Source organism: Suillus clintonianus (genome assembly GCF_016758775.1).
Source record: "Suillus clintonianus strain FC179 chromosome Unknown DEU56scaffold_65, whole genome shotgun sequence".
NCBI lineage: Eukaryota > Fungi > Basidiomycota > Agaricomycetes > Boletales > Suillaceae > Suillus > Suillus clintonianus.
The window spans coordinates 128381-141602 of NW_024539289.1; the positions used below are offsets into that span (position 1 = coordinate 128381).

The 13222-nt window shown below is 48.9% G+C and overlaps 3 protein-coding genes across 3 annotated transcripts; 2 read left to right on the forward strand and 1 right to left on the reverse strand.

Moving 5' to 3' along the window:
- Positions 1 to 1676: 1676 nt before the first annotated feature.
- DEU56DRAFT_872551 (Cdc37 N terminal kinase binding-domain-containing protein) lies at positions 1677 to 3256 on the forward strand (the record flags this gene model as incomplete). Its single annotated transcript, XM_041355792.1, has 3 exons — positions 1677 to 2219; positions 2275 to 2714; positions 2773 to 3256. 3 exons carry the CDS (start codon positions 1677 to 1679, stop codon positions 3254 to 3256), a joined length of 1467 nt encoding a protein of 488 aa, XP_041205830.1.
- Positions 3257 to 3455: 199 nt separating this feature from the next.
- DEU56DRAFT_499606 (uncharacterized protein) lies at positions 3456 to 5438 on the reverse strand. Its single transcript, XM_041346517.1, has 6 exons — positions 5355 to 5438; positions 5192 to 5290; positions 4955 to 5139; positions 4697 to 4901; positions 3693 to 4636; positions 3456 to 3643 (listed from the first exon to the last, which is right to left on the reverse strand). The coding sequence occupies exons 2-6, from the start codon at positions 5259 to 5261 to the stop codon at positions 3641 to 3643; spliced, it is 1407 nt and encodes a 468-aa protein (XP_041205831.1). The 5' UTR covers positions 5262 to 5290; positions 5355 to 5438; the 3' UTR covers positions 3456 to 3640.
- An 834-nt stretch (positions 5439 to 6272) lies between these two features.
- DEU56DRAFT_741575 (uncharacterized protein) lies at positions 6273 to 7196 on the forward strand (the record flags this gene model as incomplete). Its single annotated transcript, XM_041348877.1, has 1 exon — positions 6273 to 7196. A coding segment is annotated over one exon (924 nt), but the record flags the coding sequence as incomplete, so codon positions are not given.
- Between the last annotated feature and the right edge of the window lie 6026 nt (positions 7197 to 13222).

Below are 13222 nucleotides of genomic sequence, written 5' to 3' on the forward strand. Positions count from 1 at the left end.
AAACGGGACTTCGTAGCCAAAAGTGAAGATGAATTTGTTTGTCGCGCTTTGGTCTTGACTTAGTCTTCCACATTGCCACTTCAGGATAAGACCTCGCTCACGGGGATTCACAGTGATTGATGTAAAGTTGAATCCTTAGCCAAAACCATTATACATTTTCAAAGTCGTATGTTTTTGTCCAATACGGTCCCCCATAAACATCGCGGTCTTTCTCCCAAGGATGGGCTTATGGTCCCAGATCAGAGAGCGACCTTCCCCTCCCACTTGGAGATTTCGGGGGGCATTTCCTGCCGCATCGCCAATCAACTTTCGCGTTCGACTTATTGACTTTGGAATGCTGGCTGCGTCCTATCGCCGACAGGCGGATTGAAGGCACAGAGGCACATGCAAGCATTCATCTCTGAGGCTTTGAGATTCAGACCACCCTTGCCTAACGGTAGTGGGTATCTTCCTTTTGGTTTTGTCTCTGAAATTTAAAACATTGGCTCTGCAGCATTGGCTCACCGAACAATCCACGACGTGATATGGGCAAGTGACCCTTAACAGCTTTTCGAATGATGAACTGGCCCATCAGGAAAACTATTGCATTCCAGCTGGGACCACGTTGTTCAGCAACCATTGGTAAGCATCGTGCCTCAAGATACCAAGGATCTAACGGTCACTGCCTTAGGTCGATCTCTTAAGATCCAGACATCTACCCGGAGCCCTACGCGTCCAAGCCTCAGCGCCGGATCGACGACCAAGAGAGACGATTTAAAATTCTTCGTTTATGGATTTGTTCGGCGGTAAGCACCGCCTTTCAGTTACATATTCATTCTTTGGATGTATTGCGGTGACTTTGGCGTATGCCCCGCTGAACATGAACATGTCGTGAATAGGTAAAGCTACTCTTGCATGCACATCGTTTTTCGAACTCACTCTGACCAACACAGTTTTGTGTTCATCAACTCGCTCCTTATTATATGAGCCTTCCAACTCACTCTATATGATATCCTACGAATCCGTTGGATGTCATGGGATTCCTGAACGAGGCGACCTCCATTGTCCCGCCATGCGCAATTGAGTTTGAGAGCAGGATTCCAGACTCGGAGCTCAGGAGTATGATGCAACATTATCCTTAGATTGCATGAGAAGCTTTTCTGCCTGGATGGGTCAGGGACAGAACGAAGAACTGGTTCCCAACGCATCACCAATATCGGTGCACCCCTCCGTAGGGTGATTTCGCAAAACAGGTAGACAAAACTAATTCCTACCCTGGTGTTCTGTCAGGGCTCACTTCGAGTACTCGAGTGGTACATATCGGTGTTTTTGACAATAAGCGCCCTCGTTGGCCTTGTTCTTAGAACCTTCCAGCTCTGAATCCTTTTTACAAGAAAAATCTCGAAGGTGGCCTTTGATGTAGACAATAGCAGATTCCGCTGCAGCGAATCTCGAAATTTACACTTGTGTACATGCCCTATGATAGCACATCAAATCTAGCCTGATACTTCAGTAATATTATCTGCAACTGCTGGCAAGCGCCGATGATATACAAGCTGTATTGATCTGAGACGCTGTTGTTCTTCGAGAACATTCGTGGACCCTCAAGTTGCCAACCTTGCTGTATCACCAAGTCCTGACTCGGACTCCAACCTGACTCTTCATCTTCCTTTTGACCAGTACTAGTTCTACTCGTAATGCCGCTTAACTACTCCAAGTGGGATCAGCTCGAGCTCTCTGACGATTCCGATATCGAAGGCCACCCGAACGTTGACAAGCGTTCTCTCATCAGATGGAAGCAACGCGACATTCATGAGAAGCGCGAAACTCGCAAACTCAAGATAACAGCCCTCCGTGCAGAGATCGCATGCAATGGCGTCCTTTCCCCCCGTCTTCACAGTGCCCGCGCTACATTGGGCAGCGCAGACGGCGGGTTGAAGTTCTTCCAACAGTTGGTAGAGAAATTGCAAACACAGCCATCTCCAGAGGCGCCGCCGACGAATGCCAAAGATCAACCGACCTACGACGCAATGATGTTGTCTTTGCTTCTGCAGGTTTGGGATGGCGCCAAGAGCCTTCCTGCAGATGAGCAGGAGGCTGCCGTAATCAGTGGTCTCGATAAGCACATCAAACAACTTGCAGATCACACAAAGAATCTGGAGAAGGATCTTGTTGAGGAGGAGAATGAACAAAGGAAGCACATCACAAGTGAAGATATCCACGAAGGATTCGAGAGCAAGGTGAGAACAGTATTCCATTATCCTTCATTGATGGTATTCATGACACTCCCGATAGTATACTCCCGCGAAACCTCCACCTCCACCCGTAAAGAATGCTAAAATCGACGCGCCAACAAAGACTACGACAGCCAAAACCACTGAGTTCGAGGTGCTCAACCCTGCTGCCTCGAGTTCTAAAGCACCACCTCCATCGGCTCCGAAGTCTTCTCCACACACCGAGGAGGAAGATGAAACTGAGGAGGAGCTACCAGAACTCACACCTTCTCTTGAACGATTCTCCCGTTTATCGTTATGGGATTACGAAAAATCTTTCACCTTTATCCAAGCAAATCGCGACGTCGTTGTTCCCGGTGCATCCGACGCTTTACTCGTTGCGGCTTTCCGTGCAGAGTCAAAGAGCCGGTTCGAATACGCAAAGCAATGCGTGCATCAAAGCTTACTTCTGCAATACTGCGAGAAGCTAGGCAAAGATGGCGTCCGGCTATTTTTCCAGAAGCAAGTGCCTGATTCCTGCATAAGCCAATGTACAGATGCTAATTTGACCATTTCATAGGATGATCACAGGCGACCAGCGCGCTGTCTCTGTCTTCGTCAAGGACGTCGAAGGCACATATTCTCACCTCAAGACGCGTGCAAAAGCAGCAGCAACGGAGACTTCTGATACGCAGAAGGAGCAGATACAACTTGTGCCCGAGAACCCATCTGCATCCATTTCGTTCAACGTGCCTGATGGTCCTCCGCCTGAGGACTTGCGACTCGAGGGTCCAGGGACGGAGGACCTGGAAGTCGAACAAGTTCGCGAAGCATTGCAGATGCGGTGGGATGTTTTCGAGAGCTTCCCCGATGACCTCAAGGCGGCGCTCAAGGTTGGGACTCTGGAGGAGGTCAACAAAGTGCTGGGTAGTATGGACGTTACTGTTGCGGAAGACGTAGTGGAAAAGCTTGATATGGCTGGTATTATGAGCTTCGTGTCCGGAGGTGTTCGGGACGAGACTGGGGATGCAGACGAGGAAGAAAACGAAGAGAATGCTGAGTAAATCGAAGGAGTACATGTTTCTGGTTGATCTTGTTGAAACGCGTACATATTGCTATGTTGTATAACTGCTTTCGAAAGAAGAGTCTGATGCTAATGTACACCTTTGGTCTATAAATGTCTTTCTCACCGACTCACTTAAACTTGTAATTTCGTTCCAATTGTTTCATATGAAAATATGCTCAAGCCTTGGTTTTTTCGTACTACCAGTGGAGCGCAATACAAGGTGGTGGTATGCCACCTAACTGTGAGTGCTCAGTGAGGAGTGGCAGGAAGCTTTGAAGTTGGAGTGTCAAAACGGGTACTGGTTTGGACGGGACGAGTCTATGCGACTAGTCGCATAAAACAGTTGTGGGCACGAAAACCTCCCAGCCGTGCATCCAGTTCTTCACTACTGCCTCTCGAGTTAGCGGCATTCATTGCGTGCTATTGGCGCGTACCTTTGAACTAGAATTTCCATCGAGCCCATAAACCAAACCTAAAGCTACTCTAGCAGCTGCCCTCTTACGTTCCTGCGAGTCAGGCATCCCCGCAATTTCCTCCTTGAGACCCTGAAGCGCACTCAGCATACTTTGCAGATCGAAACGCTCGAGGTCTGCCTCTAATGGGTCAGCGACTTCGACTTCGGACGGCAGGGGAAGATTTTCTTGCAGCGAACGGGTGTCATTTCCTTCAGTGGGAGAGAAAGCAAGGGGTATTGCGCCAAAGATACGCTCTGAGGTGGCAGCAATCTCAGCATTCGAGGGCAAATCGTCACCGGAATCTTCGTGTTTGTGGGATTCCTCTGCCTCTGGGTCTCCAAAATCGGAAACTGACCCTAAAGACCTATAAGATACACCAAGATCCGCATGTAAGCGAGAAGAGTCGTGCTCATCATTTGCTGGCGTCGATCGTCCAGAGCTATCGGAACCAGAGTCGAAGGAGAACGTCGAGCTGAAGCTTAACGAAGGAAGAGGAGGTACTCGTCTCTCAGATGATGTTTGTGCAGACTGAGTTTCAACATCCACCACTGACGCTGAAGCAGACAGGAATGCGGTAAAATCGTCGTCAAAGGCGTTATTGTGGGGGCCCTGGGTAGAAGAATCCTCTGTGGGTGACAAGCTACCAGTCGTGGCTGCGGCACTCCACGGATCATTGCTTATGGTTTTCTCACTTGCATCAAAATGACCATCAGAATGATCTTCGTCGAGCCACCGCTCTAACTCTTCCAGTTCTTGTTGCATGCGATCACGCCCTCCTGGGGTGTGTGTAGCCACGAGGCTGCTGAGGTCTTCTCCCGTATCACGAGTCGTCGCCAAGAGGCCAAGACCCCTTCCTTTGGAGGAGGTTTGTATCATGGACGGCCACATGATTGTGCTCAAGGCATCTATGGCCCGGGCAACCCCTGAGGTGACGAAACTCTTCAGGACGAGTATCTCCTCGTTTCAGAACTGGATACGCTTACCGCCATGATCATGATGAGCGGAAGATGTTGCTGATTTTTGCGCATCGATGAATTCAAACCCCAGTGATCCAAGAAATGTGTCTATTTCATCGTCTTCGGCTCCTTCGTCTTCGGCCGTAGTAGATGGGAGTCGAATGGCCAGAGATACTTCAAAATCATGATGTGATAGGCGTTGTGATATCATCTGGGCATTCTCCCTGTATGGCTGCTCAAAAGTCAGACGCATACAAAAACGATGCCAAGCCTTCGAGCACTCACCTCTCCAGCATTCCATGTATATATCACGGCAGGCACGCTTTCCAACTCATGGTTGTTCGGTATCCAATCTGGGAGCTTATGGACTTCGAAGTGCACACCAGCAGTGTAGTACTTGTTCGCAATAGTCCAAGGGATGATGGTAGACGAATTGTCGGTTGCTATCGGAAGGTCGCCCTGTACCAGTCCTGTATCGGCTCGTCAATGCAAGGAATGACTGCACTGCAGCGACAAACGTGCTTTGCAGAAACTGCAAGGTGTCGTCCTTCGAAGACGATAGAGTGAGGATGCGACAAGAACAGTCTGCCATTCGTTCGGCGGGAATATATAGAGATCAGCCTGAGCTGCAGATGTAAATTCAAATGATTTCCCAGAAAGCCATATGCGAAGCACACGGGGTTACCTGAAGCTATATGTCAAAAGTTCAAGTTGTGGACCGTGGTAAGTGATGAGGAAAGGAAAGACTTGTGGGCTAGCTGAAGAATTGGCGCAATTTAAGTCACAGAAGAGTTCCCACTTGAATTTCGGTTCAACTACGAATTGGCTTGCCAGGCCATTGCTCAATGGCCAGCCGCCACATGGATTCATAGAGGATATACTGCAGGCTGGCATCGTACAGCGACAAGACCACTGTGGTTTTCTGCTTCTCATAATAGGAAACTTCGCGTATCATGATGTACTAGTACTACCAGTAGTATACCGGTACTTGCCATACCTGGTGCCGGGGTCTTGTTGCAGTGGCTGGAGTCTTGGCTCGTGGGGTGCCTTGTGTAAGCCGACTGCTTACCACTTGCTTACGATGTCGCGCGTCATGTGATCCATCCCCTTATATTCAACGATTCTTGTACCGTTCTAATTAGACTCGGGTCTCCTACCTACCATCACATATCCATTAGTACAAAGATCCAAGAATCCACAGTTTCGTCCTGTTATCTCGCTCGATCTGCTTAGTGTTCCTTGTCATTTCCCGGACAAGGTTCCACTTTTTTTTTAACAGAAACGAAACTCGTGTTGTTTCTCTAAACGACTACCCCTCAACCCGCCGGGCTACCCGCCCACTACCTGACCCGTCAAACTGTCTTCCAAAAGAAGAAAACCCACTGTTCCCACTTCCCTGACCACGCGACAACGTGCAAAGAAACAAAGACAACCATCTCCCCCTGAACCGTCTCCACACCCTGAACCATCATCATCACCCTTGACCCCAATCATCTCAAACGCTACGTCTGAAATACGCCACGCTCCCAAGAAGACATATAGCGACTCGTCGTCAGATTCCGAACCAAACCACAAGCATACATCCATCATCCGTTCTCACACCATGGCTAAAACAGCTGCTGTGGAACAATCCGCTCCCAACAAACCGCCGAAACTTACTGCAGGCGAGATTACACCGCAGGTCGCCCATGATTGGGAGAACGCCTGCGAGACATACTTCCTACATAAATCAGTGGAGGCAGCTGACCAAGTCAAAATGATAGCATTCGGCATGTTAGATCCACGCCTACACACCTGGTATTTGACACAGCGAGCCACCCTCGACGCGGGCACGTTTCAAAACTACATGAAGGCTCTTAGAGACGCTTGGTTAGAAAGTCACTGGGCGAACAAGCTACGCAAGAAAGTTCTCGGCTCGCGCCAAGGTACTCGCCCATTCTACGAGTGGGCACTAGACGTGCAAAACCAAAATGCGCTACTCTACGGGAATCCAACGTACCTCGACGAGACTCAGCTCCGTAATCAACTTGAGGCCAACATCTGCGACGAGCTTACCATTCCGGTATTCAGAGCGAAACTCGCTGACGACCTTTCTCTTAAGGATTGGATTGAGGAGGTGAAGCACCTCGACGACGAACGTCTCGAGGATCTAGCCTCCCACAAGAAGATCGCCGAAGAATTACATAGGTCGTCTAGACGAAACGTAACATCCACCATCTCCAACAAACCCTCTTCCACCTACCCGAAAACCTACAACTCATCCTCCCCACGCTTGGGCTCACTAACAGAGGCCGAACGCACCTTATTGGTAAATCATAAAGGGTGCTTCAAATGCCGAAGGTTCTACGTGTCACATCAATCAAAGGACTGCACAAGCGGCGCGCCAGAAGCTTCTTCTTACAAGACGTTAACCAAAGCGGACGCCATCGCAGCAAAACCAAAACAAAAGACCGTGGCCGCTGTTGGACCTGTGGGAGCTGTGATGCCGTCTTCAGTTCTCGAAGACGGGTCCGACTCTGAGGATGATATGTGCGTAGCCCCTTTCGAAACCGCCCACCTTATGTGGCCTTGTCTCTTGACGGGCCCCTCTTCCACCTCTTTTGAACGTGTCGACGCATTGATTGACCACGGGTCACATTTAGTTCTGATTGACGAAAACGTCGTCGAACGACTGGGATTGCGTAGACGCAAACTGCATACAAAGATAGAAGCAAATTCTGCATTCATGGACTCGTCTTCTTCTCCTTTTTCATTCTCTGAATACGTTCTTTTGTCCCCCTCGTCCATTAATCATGATTGGACTTCTCGCACGATACGCGCAATCATTGCGCCTCATCTCACAGTTCCGCTCCTCCTCGGAGGACCCTTCTTATCACATAATTGTCTTGTTATAGATCACGAAACTCGAACTTGTATTGTCAAAGAGTCCAACTACGATCTCTTAAACGCCCCAGTGCAAACCGAGCACATCAAGGCTAAAACTCCCACCACACGCGAGATCAATCTACTACGCAAAAGAGAAGTTCGCGAAGTGAATCAACTACGCAAACGAGTGGTTAAAGAACTCAAAACAGTACTTGCAAATCGCTTCGAGAATGACAACGTCGTAACCGAAGCTCCGAACGTCGTCGCCTTACTACGCAAACGCATCGATTCACTGGCGTTCATCGAAGCCAATAAGGAACACCTCGAGCGTCTCGATAAGGAGATGCGCCGGAAATATGAAGACAGGTTTCCCGATGATATACCACACATTGACCATCTGCCAACAGATATTGTACATCGAATAACGTTGAAGGATCCGAACACCATCATACAATGTAGGCGCTACAACACGCCAAGAAAATATCGAGAAGCATGGGACACATTACTCAATCAACACATAGCCGCAGGTCAACTTCGACCTTCGTCTAGTTCCTTCGTCTCACCCGCTTTTTTAATTCCAAAAAAAGACCCAACGGCTCTCCCACGTTGGGTGAATGATTATCGCGCTTTGAATGCTAATACCGTTCCAGATAATCACCCATTACCACGGATCGACGAAATCTTACGAGACTGCGCGAAAGGTAAAATATTCGGAAAAATCGACATGACAAACTCGTTCTTCCAAACTCACATTCACCCAGACGATATCAAATACACGGCTATAGATACTCCTAAAGGACTCCACGAATGGACTGTCATGCCACAGGGCGGACGAAACGCACCCGCGACACATCAACGACGCATGTTCATCGCACTTCGGGGACTTATTGGAAAGATCTGTCACGCATATCTTGATGACATCATTATATGGTCTCAAACGGTTGCGGAACACGCCAAAAACGTCAAACTCGTCCTCGACGCATTACGAAAAGCGTCCTTGTTCTGTTCCCCTAAGAAAACGTCTCTATTTTGCACTGAAATTGATTTCTTAGGACATAGAATTTCCGCATCGGGGATAGAAGCAGACGCCTCCAAGGCTAAACGCATCCTCGATTGGCCCATGCCGAAGTCAACCGGCGACGTAAGGTCATTCCTAGGCCTCGTAAGGTACCTCGATCAGTTCCTCCCCAGCCTCGCCGACCATACTCGACTATTAACACCCTTAACGACGAAAACAAGCGAACAAGAGTGGCCAGGGTGGACGGACGAGCATCAAAGTGCCTTCGACGCTATAAAACAACTAGTGGTAAGTCGAGATTGCCTCACCACAATCGATCACGACAACCTCGGCGAGAACAAAATATTCGTGACCTGCGATGCCAGTGACTGGAGAGTGGGTGCGATGCTAAGCGTTGGTCCAACACCGCAGACGGCCCGGCCGGTTGCATTCGACTCAATGCAACTTAGAGGCGCGCAACTGAATTACCCTGTTCATGAAAAGGAATTATTAGCCATCGTGCGCGCACTTAAAAAGTGGAGGATAGAGCTCCTCGGGACTCCTTTCACAGTATACACTGACCATAGAACATTGGAGAACTTCCTGACTCAACGCGAGCTGTCACGACGACAGGCTCGTTGGCAGGAATTTTTTGGACAGTACGACTTTGACATACACTATATCCGCGGCGAGGACAACACGGTCGCGGACGCTCTTTCAAGACTTCCACCTGACGAAGAACTACCTTCATACGTGAATCAATCAGTCAACATGCCACAAAACGTGCAAAAACACATACCCGCTATCGCTCTTGTTTTGTCGATAACACCGGACAAGTCACTCTATACCGACATTAAGGAAGGCTACACCACAGACCCGTGGTGCGTTAAGCTCGAAAGGTTGGTAGATTCCCTCCCGGGACTTCAACGACGAGATGGCCTACTATATCTGAATGATCGTCTGATCATCCCTCGCGTAACCCACCTTCGAGAAACCATCTTCCGGCTCGCACACGACCAGTTGGGCCACTTCGGAATCGACAAATCCTACGCAACGATCAGAGAATCTTATTATTGGCCCAACATGCGACGCGATCTGGAAGAAAGCTACATACCTGCTTGCCCCGAGTGCGCGCGCAACAAAAGTCGAACGACAAAGCCAACGGGCCCACTACATCCACTGCCTGTACCAGACCACCGAGGCGATTCCGTCGCCATCGATTTCATCGGCCCATTACCGACCGAGCGCGGATTCGACGGCATCATGACGATAACCGACCGACTCGGTGCCGACGTTCGCCTTGTTCCTTGCAGGATGAACATGAATGCGCGAGAGGTCGCGAATCTATTCTTCGACCATTGGTACTGTGAAAATGGACTACCATTAAGTATAATCTCAGACCGCGACAAAGTATTCACCAGCAAGTTCTGGAAAGCACTGCATCGTCTCACTGGTGTAAAACTAAAAATGTCAACTGCTTATCATCCACAGACAGATGGAGCTAGTGAACGTACTAACAAGACCGTCGATCAAGCACTTCGTTACTTCGTGGACCGGCACCAATCGGGTTGGGTCAACACCCTACCTCGCGTACGATTCAACATCATGTGTACAAAGAATGCTTCGACCGGTTACGCACCTTTTCACCTTCATATCGGAAGAATGCCACGCCTGCTACCTCCTCTAACACCGGAACACGTCAACGAAATACGAATCGACTTCCCTAACGATGTCGCCAACGCGCTGGACGCCATTATGGCACTGAAAACAGATGTCGCTGATGCACACGACGCCCTGTTAGCCTCTCGTGTAGCGCAGGCGAACGCTGCAAACACACACCGCGGTACAGATCCATGCTTCAAAGTCGGTGATTTCGTATACCTCTCCACGGCCCACAGACGACGAGAGTATTTGACCGGTGACAACAAGCGCGTAGCGAAGTTTATGCCGCGGTTCGATGGACCCTACGCCGTAGTGTCTGCGAACCCTGAGTCGTCCACTTATACTCTTGACTTACCAGAACATACTAACGTATATCCTACCTTTCATGCTTCCGAACTCAAACGTCACGTCCCAAACGATGCGGAACTCTTCCCATCTCGTGAACTCCAAAGACCAGGGCCCATCGTGACACAAGCAGGGACAGAGGAGTGGGAAATAGAACGTATCCTCGACAACAGAACACGCGGACGTGGACGCCAATATCTCGTCCGATGGCGGGGATATGGCCCTGAGGCAGACGTCTGGATACCGGGAAAAGAGCTTGAAGACACGGACGTCCTACATCAATATCAACAATCTCATCCATCAATCATCGTCCATATCAACAACAAACAAGATCCATCACACTTACCAGTGACTGAAGAAGACACCGTGAACTGATGAACAAAAGCCGCAACGATGCGCATACGCATCGTGACCTGATGAAGAAAAGACGCAACGATGCGCCCGCAAAACGTAGAAGAACACATCTGAAGAACGGAAGCAATGTTTCAAAGGCTGAGAGGGTGTAAGCCGACTGCTTACCACTTGCTTACGATGTCGCGCGTCATGTGATCCATCCCCTTATATTCAACGATTCTTGTACCGTTCTAATTAGACTCGGGTCTCCTACCTACCATCACATATCCATTAGTACAAAGATCCAAGAATCCACAGTTTCGTCCTGTTATCTCGCTCGATCTGCTTAGTGTTCCTTGTCATTTCCCGGACAAGGTTCCACCTTGGTCCACTAGACTTAAACTTAGTAGACCAACTGACGCCTGGACCAGCGTTAGCGACCATCTAGAACTGCAGAACCCGCAACAAGACTTTTCCCCCAGAAGTTCTCGAATCTCGAGGTTTCTAAAATTTCACCCGTCTGCGTCATGATGCACCATGTCACAGTACCCCCCATCACTCTGAGCTCCTCACCAAGCGCAGCCGCGTAGGGTCTCGCGACCATAGCCACGCGGCAATCGCGTTACAGCATGTGTTGTGTTGATGTGATGTACTCAACCCATCAATCGAGCGCCAATCACTGAACTTCCGGGCGCGGCTAGAGTCACGTCTCAACGTTCAACTTTCAGGTCCAGGGTGTGCGGCCATCACCTGATCCTGAATTCATTGCAAATGATGCAGGGCCGATTGGCGCGTCAACTGCTTATCAAGAAGAAATCCTTTTATATGGCCTGGCTATGTAGGCCCAGAGACATACGTCAACGGAACACCGGATAGTCTAACGTTTGCTTAGTGAGTTTTGTCAGCATCACAGTTTGAGAAACCAGTTCGCTAACCTTACTGCATTTTTCGCCAAGGATGGCGAGGACCCAGGGTGCATTGGAATGAAAATAGACTGCTTGACAATGAAAATATTTATTCGAGCTTTTCTATGATAATTGATTCATGTCTTACTAGGTGACTATGTACCTGATTTCACTGATGGGCCGAACTCATAGAATAATGGCAAGTGCATAGAGCAAGAAACTCGAGGACAGCATGGGACAGAAATATCCCAATTGCGGTGTTTAGACCCCAAATCCATCGTGACAACTCATATCCATTACTAAAGTCATCAGAAATTCATCCACACCATACGGGCATTCGGCAGCGAAAGCGATGGATATATATCTACCGCCATTATAATACGTCTATCAAGCTCACCACTCACCGAACCAATCCCTTGAACATGACCCAAGTCTCAAATGATCCCAGCGCGTGGCCGACAATCAACACGACTCGTGTCTTGAGCTACTTTATAGGTATGTGGGAAACAAGTCGGATGATGTTGGCAGTGATATCTCACTTTATCTTTGACCGTGCTTTCGCAGTTGCATCATCTACTGCGGTAATATACGATTGGGGTGAGCAAGGTAGTACTTACCGGGAGATTTATTGATGTAACCAATAATATCAACCAGCACTCACGTTCGGACAGGAGGTGGGTTAGTACTATTCCAGGAGTAGCCATCTCACTTAGCACGGGTTTATAGCTTGAATTGGTCTGGGTGAGTAGGGTGCCGCATCAGAAGCACAACCGGATGATACAATTGATTCGGGGCAGAGGCGACGCTGGTCCCCAATGACTTTCCTATATCTCGGTGTACGTGGCTTGTTTTATAGTCGATGAGCTGTGCTGACCTCAAGATATCATAGGTGCGCTATTTTGGAATCCTATTTTCTGCGTAAGTTTGTTTTCAATGCTCATAAAGTGGTGCTGTGCTAATCAGACATATATCATAATTAGCATCAACATACTCGGTATGCCTTCCTTATATATTGAATCCGTTGCCTCTGACCTGCGGCATGTGTTAGCCCTCCCGTCAGTCTCGCTGACCGATGTTGTGAGTATTTTGCACTGATTCCTGCCAATTCTCATCCAACTAACTGACATAGGGGTGAGTAAGATTCTCGACAACCTTGTTGGTTCCATGCAATGACTAGCAACAGCTGTGAGTTCGTTTTAAGTATCGAGTCCTCCGATGCTCATCAGTACCTGGCGTTTTCAGGCACTATTCTTAGCGTCACAGTAAGCTGGACGACTGTCGTCGTTAGTAATATGCTGTGCGGTAAGCTACTCAGTTGCAGTGACATTGACTTGACTGAAACATCAATGCAAGCCATTATGATCGCTCGGTTACATGCCATGTATCAGCGATCGAGAAAGATACTCATCTTTCTCGTTGTGAGCTTCCTGCCGTCCGTGGTTATCT